We start from the raw sequence: 14,607 nt of genomic DNA on the forward strand, positions 1-14,607 counted from the left end.
ACACAACATGACTTGCTTGCTTTTCAAAATACTGTTTTGACTTGATAATAATGGTCCATTGGTATGTTTGTTGATATTCTTGTTAAGATCAGCTTTTGCAATCATAACATTAAGTTGGGTTATCCTCTGTTTCTGTTCAATGTTGACTTAGTAGGCCGATACTGGTATGATAATGTCAATTTCAAAACATTTCAAATTGGTGGTGGGGGGGGGGGGAGAGGAGAAGGAGGGAAGAATGGAGAAAATGATTTAGTATTCTGATAACATTTATTTTTAAGAGGAGATGCTCAAAGGTAATCTTAAATGAGATGTAGCCAATCCTATTAGACAATGTACAAAGAGGTGAATCCAATTTTCAACTCAGTCTCAATTTGAGGCCCTGAAATATGTTGAGCTCAACATGAATCATGTTTAATGTTTAGTTAGCATCAATGTAGATCAAAATTAGTCCTCCTCCCTCCTGTCGCCCTCACCAAACTTAAGTCCCTTCTTATAAGTATGGGAAAGACTATCTCCAACCTTATAGAATGCAAAAACAACAAAATTGACTAAAACTGTTTGAATTTCACCGAATGACCTTTGAGGAATCAAATATCCTGTACTATATACACAAGCAAAGAAGCATAACCAGCTCGAAAAAAAATATCAATTATTAATATCACTTATTAAGTGGCGACTCATAATTTCAAATCGGTTTCTATTTATAGTTTATTACAACAACGACTAAAATTTGCAAGACCATTACCAAAATGAATTTGTAGATAGAGAGATTTGTCGGCACTTTGCAGTTTGCACACTACACAGGGAATAATTCAGTCTTCAAAATTTTGTGTAAAGCATTTTTGACGGAGGCTCTGGACTTTCGCCTCTTATAAAATACTATGTGTTCCTGTGTAAAGACACTTTGCTCTTGTATAGCAACTACCCCATTTTGAAAAGCGTCTTGCGATGGGATACTGGATAAAATTTATTCACTGCTTCAGCTACTTAACATCATCACTTGAACATGTTGAAAACTTGTCGAACACTTCAGAGTACTACGTATAAAGGAGGGCTAGGTCAAGCAAACGATAAGTTGGCCTTTAGAAGTAACAAGATGAACAAGGCAGACTTTCTTTAACAACCTTTATCTTTATCAGACATATTGGATTATGCAACAACACCGATGCCAGCTGCACAACCTAAAATTACCGAACGCAAATAAAATTAGCAAATGAATATCGTAGAATCAATACATGCCGACCAGGGAGACGGTGGAATGTTTGACACGGGGAGGGAAAGTGGCTCCACTTTAAAATGGCGAAGGTGAATAAAGGAAACCTAATTTTGATGTGTTACTATTCTGAACCTGCGAACTGGTTAGTACCCATCTGGTAACCTATAAAACCAGCGTGTGTCTATGAATCCATTCTGTCAGACGGCAGTGTCGAAAAAAAAAGGTGCATTTGCTACAAAAACCATAGCAACTAACGGTTGTATCAATATGAAACAATAGGATTGTCTATCGTCCAGAGTTTATAAAAGAGTCATTAAATTCAAATTTGCAAGTCACTAAAATTAAGTCATTTTTAGCTCAGCTAGTGATCGTGCAATTCTGGCAAAATTCTGTCACCATTTTGCCTCCGTGTTTGAATGACTGCCATTTCGTCGTTTTTCATTCGATCTAGTTGAAAGTTTGTCAGTGGATTGTGCGAGTTTAGTTTGCATACATGCGATCGTATTTAATAAATTTGAAGGTCATTTGAGGTCATTTTCTGAAAACGTAAATAATGCTACTTCTACTAGGGTTTTTGTCCAAATCTGCTGAAATGTTGTGGCTATAACATTTGAATGATGGTGAAGAAACACATTTTTGTCGTCACGTGAGGGCCCAAAACAGGGCCCTCTGTATATGTAGGCCACAGATTATATGCAATGACCGTGAAATTTGTTTTGCAAATACTTTTCAGTATTCATGACTAGTATGCATCTGGTGTGAGTAGCAAAATGTCTTCCATCTTAATTTTCCAGTCATTTTGGGAAATAACCCACCCGTGGGAGACTTGATCAAGCCAAATATTTACTTGTTATTCAGGCTTCCTATCTGGTTTGATATCATTCTCTATAAATGGACTACTCGGCAGATTTGCAATTTGAACTATTCGACAGATTGTGTGTGGAATACGACATGTGAGAATGACCTATATTGTTGGAACTGATTCTAATTTCTGCTCTTCAACATTTCTCTGTGGTATGTTGATGGTAAACAAATTGCAGGTCGTTCTATTATTGTATTGGTACAACTTAGTGAGCAATTTTGGGTTAGCATAATTCAAACATGATATCCACAACATTATAGCAGAATTAGCAGAGCAATATTTTTTTGAGCAACACTTTTTTAACTTTTTTCGTTCTACTATTGCATGAATGAAAACTACAAAGTGCATCATGTTTTTGCCAATAGGATATAGTTTATTCATAGTAATAATTATGATCTATTGCATAAAATAAGTTTGCGACAGTGTTTCCACTTTGAAGGAAATTTCCCAGAATGTGACAATATTGGATAATCTATCGCGGACTTACAAGGGGCGCTTCCTATACACCCTTGCAGTAGTTAGGGCCAACAACCATTGGAAATCAGACCATTTCGGGGAAATAGTTACCGGATTCAAGGATATGTAGCGGCGCAAGAAATTCATTTCTGAAATGTGGAAACGCTGGTTATTAATCGCACCTGCCATGCCATGATCATACAATGTAGCATTGACAAGTCTCCTACTTCTATGAGGTGTCATTTTGAGTATAAATGTAATTAATTATTGTGTGTTCAAAATTCATCAAGGGTCAACAGAACTCCTATAAACCAAACGTTTTCAAGATATCTCACAAGGATAAACATTGGTCCATACCCTTTAATGATGATGTCATCAATCAAACTTCAATACAGTTTTGCATTCTGGTTTTAAATATACTACAAAGGAAGCTTTGCATTTTAAGTATTCAAGAACACTACTTGGCTGTAGTTATAGCCTTTTGAATTTTCAAATATATTTCAAGCTATTATCATTATTTATTTCTATGAAAAGGAAAGAAATGTTCATTTATTTTTTTCTTCAAAACAAATGTTTTCAACTTTTGAACATTTTAAACAAACATATCTGCTAAGAAGGAGCATAAGGCAAGGATAAAACAGGAGATGGGAGGTAAGTAAATTACACCGTTATCCCGCCCATGTCTTATATTTTTCGCACAAACAAATGGATAAACTGCTCAGAAATATAGTATATCAAAACAAATTTCTCAAATAGAAGCTAAGCAGGGCTTCTACAAATCTACAGCATTGCTGCTCTTGTTCTGGCTTGAGTCACAGTACTTTTGCTACAAAGAAACGTACACAAATCTTTGTGCTATTTCGTTTGGAGAATGTGTGACTAATTAGTCACAGCTCCATGGTTTCAACATCTCCATGGATATATGTACAGCCAGAAACAGCTACATTCACCTCCATATATTAATTGCATGAGTGAATCCTCGGCTGATGTTGACTTTACAGTCACAGCTAACTTCAAGTTCAATTAATATGTAGTTTGTGTTGTTTTAACATCAGACCATATGCTCTAGTTTCCTTCTAGGCACACAGGGGTTACTCATACTAAAGGTAAGTGAGTATAAATTAAAGAACCAAAGTGACCAGAATGAGGAAAGGGCATATGCCAGGTCTAGCAAACTCCTTAATGTTATCCTTTAAAGTAGAGGACACTATCTTGTGTACTGTATAATGCTTTAAGAATTCATCTCTGAACTGTGCATAACCCTGCAAATTGACTGAAAGTATCTCGCTGCTACTGATGAATCTCCGATTAAACCACAAGAGCAGAAACAGGTCTACCTGTAGCTTGGTCCAAATTCCAAAAAGCTGGCAGAGCGTTGAGAGAGAAAAAAGGCCATAATCTCAGAATTTCCGATAAGCTAAGACAGCTGGGTTGACCCACATACAGTAATGTCAAATAATGACGGTCACCTACTCCAAACTTCATTTTTACAGTACAAAGCGAATGCAGTTATATACTGTACACAAACAATTAACAGTTTTAAATCCTGAGATGGTGAATCAATGTTTTGACATCATGGAAATTAGATGGAAATAAATCACATTTATCAGGTCAGAGGAGGGTTCATATGCATTATATGACTCCTACTCCATCTGATGACGTACTCGTGATCTGATCCTTCCAACGTACTGACTTCTGATCATGATATTACATATATGTGTGCATTCAAATAGGGATTTAAGCCTGTGACCTGATATTAACACACTCGTCATGAATATAGAAATGACCAACTGTTAAATTTGTTTAAGGTGGTGAATTTAGGCAGAAAGTCTTGATATTTTATCACCATAGCTTTAATGTATTTTTCTATCCTATTATAAGTTTTATGGTATATACCTTTTAGGCGATATTATTGTACTATTTGCTTTTGAATGTTTCCTGTATTTTTAATGTTTCCTGTATATTAATTGTTTCAATTCCTGTAAAGTGCTTCGAGCAGCGTTGCTGATGAACGCGCTATATAAGTACTATTTTATTACTATTTTATTATTTTCTAATTCAAGAAAAAGGAACATCTGGGTACTACAGTATGGTAACGTTTCTATAGCTATTGCAGTTTTCAAGATATAAATATCTGGTATACTCCTTTAAGGCTTCAGAGACGAGATGACCCTCTGTGTAGGCCTTAGTGTTAATAACGTGTAACCCAGATCATTTTACAAATTCTAAACACTTTAACCAAGGCATCATCTTCTTTTCACTTCATAATTTTAACTTACATATGTCCCTTGGATTATTATACACATTCAACACCATCCGTCCTTGACATGTTTATATTACCCTTTTGCAAAACGTGTCATTCGAGCTGGCCATAAAAGTATTATGTTTTCCTATTTGAGTTTTGTGTTGCATCTGAGGAACTACCCTAAATGAACCATGTATTAAGTCTCAATAGTAGTACAGTCAATTTCAGTTAATGACCTTCCCTTAATTGTGTAAAAAGGTAATTTCTCACAAGTAGAAAAATGTTATAGAAATCCAACCTGACCTGATAGCAGTATGTTTTGACCGTCTACAACCCATCAAAATTCATTCTGTGCCAAAAGTCATCCTTGTTTATCATATTTATGATTTTTAATGATTTAATAAAAAACAGATAGCAGAATCATCTACCTTCCTTTCCTTTGTATATAATTATAAGAAGCCCTGCCCTATATTAAATGATTATACAGACAATGTTTTAATACTATTCACAGGTCTACAACTTATCAAAACTCATTCTGTGCCAAACGTCATCCTTGATTATCATATTTATGATTTATTATGATTTAAAAAACAAAACAGATAGCAGAATCACCTGCCTTCCTTTCCTTTATATTTAGTTATAAGAACCCCTGACCTATATTAAATGAATATACAAACAATATATTAATACTTTTTACAAGGTCTACAACCAATCAAAATTCATTCTGTGCCAAAAGTCATCCTTGTTTATCATATTTATGATTTTTAATGATTTAATAAAAAACAGATAGCAGAATCATCTACCTTCCTTTCCTTTGTATATAATTATAAGAAGCCCTGCCCTATATTAAATGATTATACAGACAATGTTTTAATACTATTCACAGGTCTACAACTTATCAAAACTCATTCTGTGCCAAACGTCATCCTTGATTATCATATTTATGATTTATTATGATTTAAAAAACAAAACAGATAGCAGAATCACCTGCCTTCCTTTCCTTTATATTTAGTTATAAGAACCCCTGACCTATATTAAATGAATATACAAACAATATATTAATACTTTTTACAAGGTCTACAACCAATCAAAATTCATTCTGTGCCAAAAGTCATCCTTCATTATCATATTTATGATTTATTATGATTTAAAAGAAATACCGGTTGGCAGAATTAACCTGCCTTCCTTTCCTTTATATATAATTATAAGAAGCCCTGAACTATATTAAATGAATATACAAACAATATATTAATACTTTTTACAAGGTCTACAACCAATCAAAATTCATTCTGTGCCAAAAGTCATCCTTCATTATCATATTTATGATTTATTATGATTTAAAAGAAATACCGGTTGGCAGAATTAACCTGCCTTCCTTTCCTTTATATATAATTATAAGAAGCCCTGAACTATATTAAATGAATATACAAACAATATATTAATACTTTTTACAAGGTCTACAACTTATCAAAATTCATTCTGTGCCAAACGTCATCCTTGATTATCATATTTATGATTTATTATGATTTAAAAAACAAAACAGATAAAGGAATCTCCTGCCTTCCTTCCTTTAAATGAAGTTATAAGAAGCCCTGCCCTATATTAAATGATTATACAGACAATGTTTTAATACTATTCACAAGGTCTACAACTTACCAAAACTCATTCTGTGCCAAACGTCATCCTTGATTATCATATTTATGATTTATTATGATTTAAAAGAAATACCGGTTGGCAGAATTAACCTGCCTTCCTTTCCTTTATATATAATTATAAGAAGCCCTGCCCTATATTAAATGATTATACAAACAATATATTAATACTTTTTACAAGGTCTACAACCAATCAAAATTCATTCTGTGCCAAAAGTCATCCTTGATTATCATATTTATGATTTATTATGATTTAAAAAGCAAAACAGATAGAAGAATCACCTGCCTTCCCTTCCTTTAAATGAAGTTATCAGAACCCCTGACCTATATTGAATGAATATTAATTATAAAACTTTAATACCTTTCACAATAACAACTATACATGCTTCACATTGCCAAAACAGGAAATATTTCAAGCAATCTACCAGGAAAGGTCAATTATGGTATGCACAACAAAATCACACCTCCAAAATGTAAAAGCATTTCAAATTTAATATAAAGTTCAAAACAACAAAATGTTGTGGCAGGAAAGCACACGTACCAAACATTATTGTTTTTTTTGTTTCGTAGGAATTTGCTTCGATTTATGCACTCTAATAAACTCTATTTGCCCTAATGCCTTTTACAGTTGATCTCCTCCTAGTGTCAGCTTAAGAAAAGTATGTCTCTGAATGATTCAATATGAAAACATTTTTATATAAACATTATATATATATATATATATATATATATATATATATATATATATATATATATATATATATATAAGGAACTCTTACCTTCTTCGTCGAGAAGGATGTTGTCGGGTTTAATGTCCCTGAAAAAAGAGAAAAAGACAACACAAAGAAACAAATATAAATATGATGCAATTTCACATTATCATCACAGATCAGTATTTCATAATTAATGAAAGATGTTGGTGAAAACATGAAACATAAAAGCACGCATGGTGCACCAGAGGATAAGTATGCAATAGTTTACAAGGAGGCAAGTACCTGAGCATGCAGTAATTCAAGAATTTGTCACTAAGTGATTATCAATCAATAATTCATATCATAAAAGTCTCTCACATAGATCGGGGGGGGGGGTGGGGGGGGAAATTGTTTCAGTAATGACACATGAATTCAAAGACCTTTGACCTCCTATTCCTACACATTGGAATTCGTTTCGGATAATAAGCAGGCTAACAGCTTATAAAGAAGACAACAGTTTCAAAGAAATGTTAAACATCAACATCAAATTATCCCTCGTGAGCAATTTTTATCCTCTTGATAATTTCATGGACTTTTTATGATCCCGATGGTGAAATCAAACTTGCCAGAAGAAACGATCCTAAATCAGAAAATTATGGGTCAAAGGGTAAAATGCATCCACACAATCAGCCTTTGGCCTTAATGAGTGTGTGTTTGTGTACAAATTATTCACAGCTAGTCTAGTCTTCCCATATTTATACAGCTCATGCCCTGCTCATTACTACGCCCTGTTGAAGGAATATTAGTTTCACCTAGCTATTACTGTTAAAGATTTATAATGATGTTTGCTCAGGTGTAGATCACTAAAATCATTCATTTCATTGCCTATCTCACACTTCTAACTTTTCAGCTCATATAAAAGAAAAATCCAGTTCAGACGAACTTCATAAATAACATATTGCAAATACAATTGCTATTCAACGACAAGATAAACATGTCATCATGATTTATGGGTGGAAAAAAAGGACCCACTTTGCCTCGACAAAAAACAATGAGAAAGTTGAAGGTCCAATTTATTTAGTACTTAGTAGATATATATATATATATATTTACATAATAATATACATATATAAATAGCGCACTTCGCATTAACATCGAGTATAACTGGAACGCTGCGCGTGAATCATCCACCATCTGTAAACATGTTACAATTTAGCAGATGCAGTACCCAGAAAATAATGGCTTATAATAGGATGAAGGAGTGGGAAGTAGGAGAAGGAAGGAGAGAGTAGCATGGAATTACAGGAGAGAAGTAGTGGTGAGAGGCAGGGCAAGACATGTCTGTCGATGCACAAAGAGATCTTCATAACTATGACAGTCTGATTGAGAATAAAACCTGTTCATATTCACAAAATATTACTTCCCTTTCCTTCCCTCCTTTTCCCTTCCCTTCTCTCTCCTCCCATTCTCTCCCTTCCCTCCCTTCCTTTTCTCTCCTCCCATTCTCCCCATTCCTCTCAATCCCACAGAGAGAGTTTTCTCTTTGCATAGCTTAATTAGAAGGATTTCAGTGTTTTATGTCTTCTCCAACTGGAAAAAGGGAGAGGGGGGGACTAAGGGGGTGGTGTTGGATAAGAAGGGGTCCCAAATTTGTATTAAAAAAAAGATGTAACTTAACAGTGCTGTATGATGGGAAAACATTTATATTACTAAGTTGCACTACACATGCCCCCTCTGCCCCTCAGAGTTTATGACATCCCCCACCCCAGATTGAATCCTAGATCCACTGGTTTGAGTATGGACCATCATGCACAAACGAACATGGGGCAATGTTCTATATAAACTGCTCTGGCGACATGCTTCTGAAATCTATCACATTTACAATCATCACATTTACATTTACTTTGGCCAAAGAAAGTTAACTGAACCCAAATTCAACTTTTATATCAGCAAGTACACAATTAAGGTCAGGAACTGAAATTCTATAGTTTGTTATTCCCTGACCCTTTTGTCTTTTATTACGACTATCATTATTATTATTATGATTATTTTTTTTGGCCTCCTTCTTTCTTTTGACATAAATTCATCCAATTTTATTGTAATAATCCACCGAGAAATGACACCGGATACGAAAAGGACAGGTATAATCCACAGGAAATTACACGGCAGAAAAAGAGAGCGTCTATAAGAATCTTGACTTTTTTGCATGAGAAAATGATAGATAACACTTACTAAATATTACAAAACATCATATAAATATATAAATTGAGCATTCGGCTAGAAAACGAATGCTAATAATACTGCTCGGCAGCAGTCTTATGGTTGATTGTAAGCTGTAGGAGTAGAGTATCTAACCTCCAGATTGAATTGATTTTTAGATATATATATATCCTAGGTCAGTTTAGGAGATCGGTAACGGAGAGAAATCACAGGTTTGTTGCCTCTGCGTGGATTGATGAAATTTTAGAAGTATCATAAAAATGCAACGTATATTTCGAAGCTCATTTTTCAGGTGGGAGATTTCATCTGAACGATATTCTACAATATTCCAACGAAGAGATTTAATAGTGGACACTATTTTGTGTTTAAATTGTATCGATCGAGAACAGACTGAACTGTCAGATCAATACGAGATGTGAGTCCTTTGTTTTAGTTTCAGGGGACACAATATATATATATATATATATATATATATATATATATATATATATATGACTATAGGGATCTTAGTAAAGGACAACTCTCTCATGAATATCATTTAATTTATAAGAAAAATCCTTGCTCCCATTTGGAAGCATCCTGGTTCATTAGTTGTAAGTCTGTGATGTCACATAATAAAATGAACGTGGGAAAAGGGTGTGAAAATCAGAGATTTACTAGGTTAAAGAAAAACATCATATTTTTCCAAAGAAAATGGGAAAGTGGCCTCTCTGGCATAGTGCCAATAGAAACAAAAATATTTTACTTTCTCTCTGGGTTTTTTATTTTTTTAATTATTATTATTATTATTTTTGTAATATTTTTTTTATCGGCACATATTTCAACAAGGTATTATAGACTGTTATCAATATTGACACTGAAACAAATGCTATCATTAATTAGGTCATAATCCTTAGAGCTTTATTATTTTGTAGATTTAGCGTATCTCCTCCATTGAAGATGATTATAGCCATGGTAATAATTACAGAATTAAAAAACTGGAACTTCATGCATGTACCTCGATGATGTCATATTTACACGTCATCGAGTCTTCAGCCTTACTTGTGTGTGAACTGTGATGTCGTCCCAAATGGAATAAGCTTTTTTTGTTTAGCTCTGTGGAGAAGTTATTTATGACAGAACTTTCTGTATCTTCATCCCATAGATCAATAATGATGGGTTGAGATTGTGTCTCAATTCATGCCTTCACCAGGACTCGAGTGTTTGGTTTTTATGCCGTTAAAGCTGATTTTTTTCAATTGATTTGTAATCAATATGATTTGATGTTATTCCATACTAAAATACCATAAAACATAGGTCATCGTAGCCAGATCATAGCCTGCATGTTTCAATTTGAAAAATGCAGCTCAAGTCCCATATTCTTTTTTTCCCTTCTGATTTGCAGTTTACATGTGTTTAATAGGCAACCAACAATCTATGGGGGTTATAACAATAAAAATTGATTCCAGAAAACCTTTTCACAAACAATTGTCACAAATTGTGAATTAACATGGGTCAAAATCAAATGGTTTCTTTCCATTAAGAGTGATGTTAAAGCTGGTGGCTTTAGGGAAACTTCTGATGTCACTCACCACTACACAGACAGCATTCACAGAGAAGCAAACCAACAGTAACTTTAATATTATGTGGTGCTGCTGAAAGCAAATCTATCAAAAGTTTAAAACGAAAAAAGAACATATTTTGTTGGAAAATCTCACATGCTTTCATTTTGATTTATATATAAGGCTGAAAATTTGGAAATAATTCTCCATAAGACATCAGGAGACCACAAGTTTTCAAGTATCAACTCAAGACTTGCCCATCCATTTTTTCAAAGATCAGAAAACTTGACAACTGTATGTTAAATTCTCTGCTTGCTGACTATTACCCTTTCAAACTAGTGGAAAATTTCACAAATCCAAGGTCAGAGACTGCTTTGTTTATACTTAGAGATTGTCCTTGTAAGCACAGCTAGATTAGGTGAATTACCAATCAGGCATTCAAACAGAGCTCTTTAAATGTCCATCCACCAGAGGTTTTCGTGGTAACTGAAGTATTTACAAACCCATTAGGACATCCATCATTCCATCATCCTCATCGTTAACTATTTCCAGACATCTAGATGAAGATGTCAACACAGCTATGATGATAGCGATGGTTTACTCTGACATTCTCGTCCATGTGCCATTGATTTTCCTCTTTTTTTTTACATTTCATATTCTTTTCGACATCGGGGAGCTGAGTCTTCAAGCTCAATATTCACTTATCTAATACAAATGGGTAGCATAGTCATTTCAGACCCTGGTATTCAAAGTGGGCATCGTCACGACCTTTTCGAGGGGTCACCAAAGAATTTGTTTTTAAGTGTCACATTAAATTTTGGAAAAAGTGGAAAAAATGATGAGCATAAATTATTTCAAAAGGTGCAAATTATACAACTCTGTTTTGCAACTAAGCACCCTTAAGGAAAACTTCTTGAAGTGGGTACTTCATCCCTGTAGGGTTTACCCCTTTCCTAGGACATTAGATCTACCACTGGAGAGTCGCCATGACGATAAAGCTGAAAACAGGGGTCACCATTGCAAAAAAGGTTGGAATTTCAGGGACAATATCAGGTGAACCTAGCTTCCAAACGGCATTGAAAGAGCTATAAAGAGTGAGGGACAAAGACATGTTTCTTATGTTAGGGAATTTCCCTGTTTTTGTTTGTGTTTATTTTTTTATTTTACACACTAAACTAATCCTTTCCTACTAAAAATGCCTTAAGAATCAGAACCTCGTAATTATGAAGGACAATTTTTTGCAACGATCGAATAAGTATGATGGTCATAAATTTGAGGTTTCCTCATCTGCTCTGAGTGAAAGCCTCATATTTTCCTTAGAGCAGAAAACTTTAATACTAAAGATTTTGAACTTTTCAGTTTGTTGCCATGGAGAGGAGTGGGTACAAGAATGAAATATCCATGACCATTAATTTTTCATCAGGGTTACCCATGACTATTCTTAATGGCTTTTAAATATCCCTCAGATAATGGTTCAAAGGTCTTAATCTTTCTTAAAATTTCTCTTCTACAAGATTTTGAACTTTTCAGTTTGTTGCCAGTGAGGAGTGGGTATAAGAATGAAATATCCATGACCATTAATTTTTCATCAGGGTTACCCATGACTATTCTTAATGGCTTTTAAATATCCCTCAGATAATGGTTCAAAGGTCTTAATCTTTCTTAATATTTCTCTTCTACAAGATTTTGAACTTTTCAGTTTGTTGCCAGTGAGGAGTGGGTATAAGAATGAAATATCAATGACCATTAATTTTTCATCAGTCTTACCCATGACTACTCTTAATGGCTTTTAAATATCCCTCAGATAATGGTTCAAAGGTCTTAATCTTTCTTAAATTTCTCTTCTTTTTTATTCATAGACTGATGAAAGATCTGGCTAGTGGAACAAAATAATTAAGTTAACAAGAATAAACACTCAGTTTTCATAGTAATGTTGGTACACGTTTACCCTAATTTAATCCACTAAATTTATTACAAAAAGTGTCTTAAAACCCAACTCGACTTCTATTATAATATAGATATATTTTGAAGAGCAAAGTACACACAGAGCAAAAAAATAAATCCTCTCTAATTTTATGCTATTTTACTCTGGTTTAAAATGCATGGCAGACAATGCTGTGTGATATTAAGATACTTTTAGAAACAATTTGTCCTTGGCAAGGACGAATATTTGTTTCGAACAAATAAAGTAAATTGCAAGCTACTTATATCAACATACAGATATATAACAGGTTTGCAAGGTATCACTGTATGCACATGGGAATTGTAATGTCGAACTTTACAACTGTACTCCTACAAAATATACACTAATTCTTTATAATATATTGAGCAAAATATTTATATAAAAATCCTCTCACGATGTCAATGTTATTTTACTCTGGTATAAAATGGCAAGCAATTAATGTTGTGTGAACAATTAGTCCATTGGCATATTAAGGACAAGATGTATATATTTCAACAATATTAAATTGCAAGCTAATTATATCAACATTCCTATTAGCTGACTTATATTGTATATTATAATGTGTACTTTAGTATTTGCATTCCTGAAAAAATGAGCAAACGTCTTGAAATATATTGTACAAAATACACAAAAGCCCCCCGAAAAATAATCATCATCCTCTCTGATTTGAATGTTATTTAACTCTGGTTCAAATTGACAAGATATGCTGTGTGACATGAAGAGATGTTTATTTATATCAATGTACAGATTTATTAGCTATTATTTTAGATTGAACAACGAAATTATATTGTCTCCATACTGAATTCATAAAAATATAAACTAATCATTGAAATATTGAGCAATATACAGAAAGCAGAAAATCTGTGATATTCTTATTTTTTTTTATTTTCTTTACTTTGGTTTAATATGTGGTTAACTTTGACCTAATTTGCACATATTTTAAGGCACAATGCTGTGTGACAACCTGAGGCCATTTATCGATTGACAAGGACAACATAAATTTTGGAAATTGCCAGCTATTTATACCAACATGGACACATATTTATAACTGATCAGGGTAAGCAATATTCGTGACATTTTATTGTGTAATTAATGTATATAGACTAATATCCTATAATCCTGAAAATATGAAAATAATTCCGAAAATATCTGGAGCAGAAATTTCACTAAGATTTTATTTATTTATTTGTAACACTTAATTTGATCAAAATAGGTCTCATTTGCATAGATTAAAAGTAACGCTTTGTCATACAATCAAGATGCTTTTTGAACCAAGGAAGATTTTCTACCGATAGCAAGGATGCAGGATTTACATACAAATGCATAGCATTTGTATTGCATGTGTATTGACATGTGTATTGCATGTGTATTGACATGTAAGGATGTATGTAACGCAGCTATTGAAAGCAATCATTCTCACTTCGGAGTTGCAATGATCGCAGATACTACAATAACAGACAGCAAACCATGAGTGGGAGTATTGTTAGCATTAATTCTTGCGGGGCATTTCAGTAACAACTAATGACTAATGATTAAAACAATGATTAAACCAATTAACACAAAGGAAATCTAGAGGAATTAGTCTCTGCTCGGGCTAATTTGATACCCAAGCACTGGTTCAATCTCTGATAACCTTTTGCCATGATCACTTTCACTTTTGATATCTCACAAACTGAACTACATTTTCTCCCGATCGTTTGCGGAAGTTGTTCTTAACGAGCGGTTCTATGAGTTTATAGAGATGACAGATGGGACCTGTC

At 33.7% G+C, this 14,607-nt stretch overlaps 1 protein-coding gene across 3 annotated transcripts in view; it reads right to left on the minus strand.

Annotated features, from left to right (window-relative positions):
• Positions 1-14,607, minus strand: part of LOC139967360 (serine/threonine-protein kinase 32B-like) — a 121,961-nt gene that overhangs the window by 34,451 nt on the left and 72,903 nt on the right. For all 3 annotated transcript variants that reach the window (XM_071971067.1, XM_071971068.1, XM_071971069.1), the window contains exon 6: positions 7,211-7,248. In XM_071971067.1, the coding sequence (XP_071827168.1) occupies positions 7,211-7,248 (38 nt within the window). The remainder of the gene's footprint in view (positions 1-7,210; positions 7,249-14,607) is intronic.

This window comes from Apostichopus japonicus, chromosome 5 (genome assembly GCF_037975245.1).
Source record: "Apostichopus japonicus isolate 1M-3 chromosome 5, ASM3797524v1, whole genome shotgun sequence".
Taxonomy (NCBI): Eukaryota; Metazoa; Echinodermata; class Holothuroidea; order Aspidochirotida; family Stichopodidae; genus Apostichopus; species Apostichopus japonicus.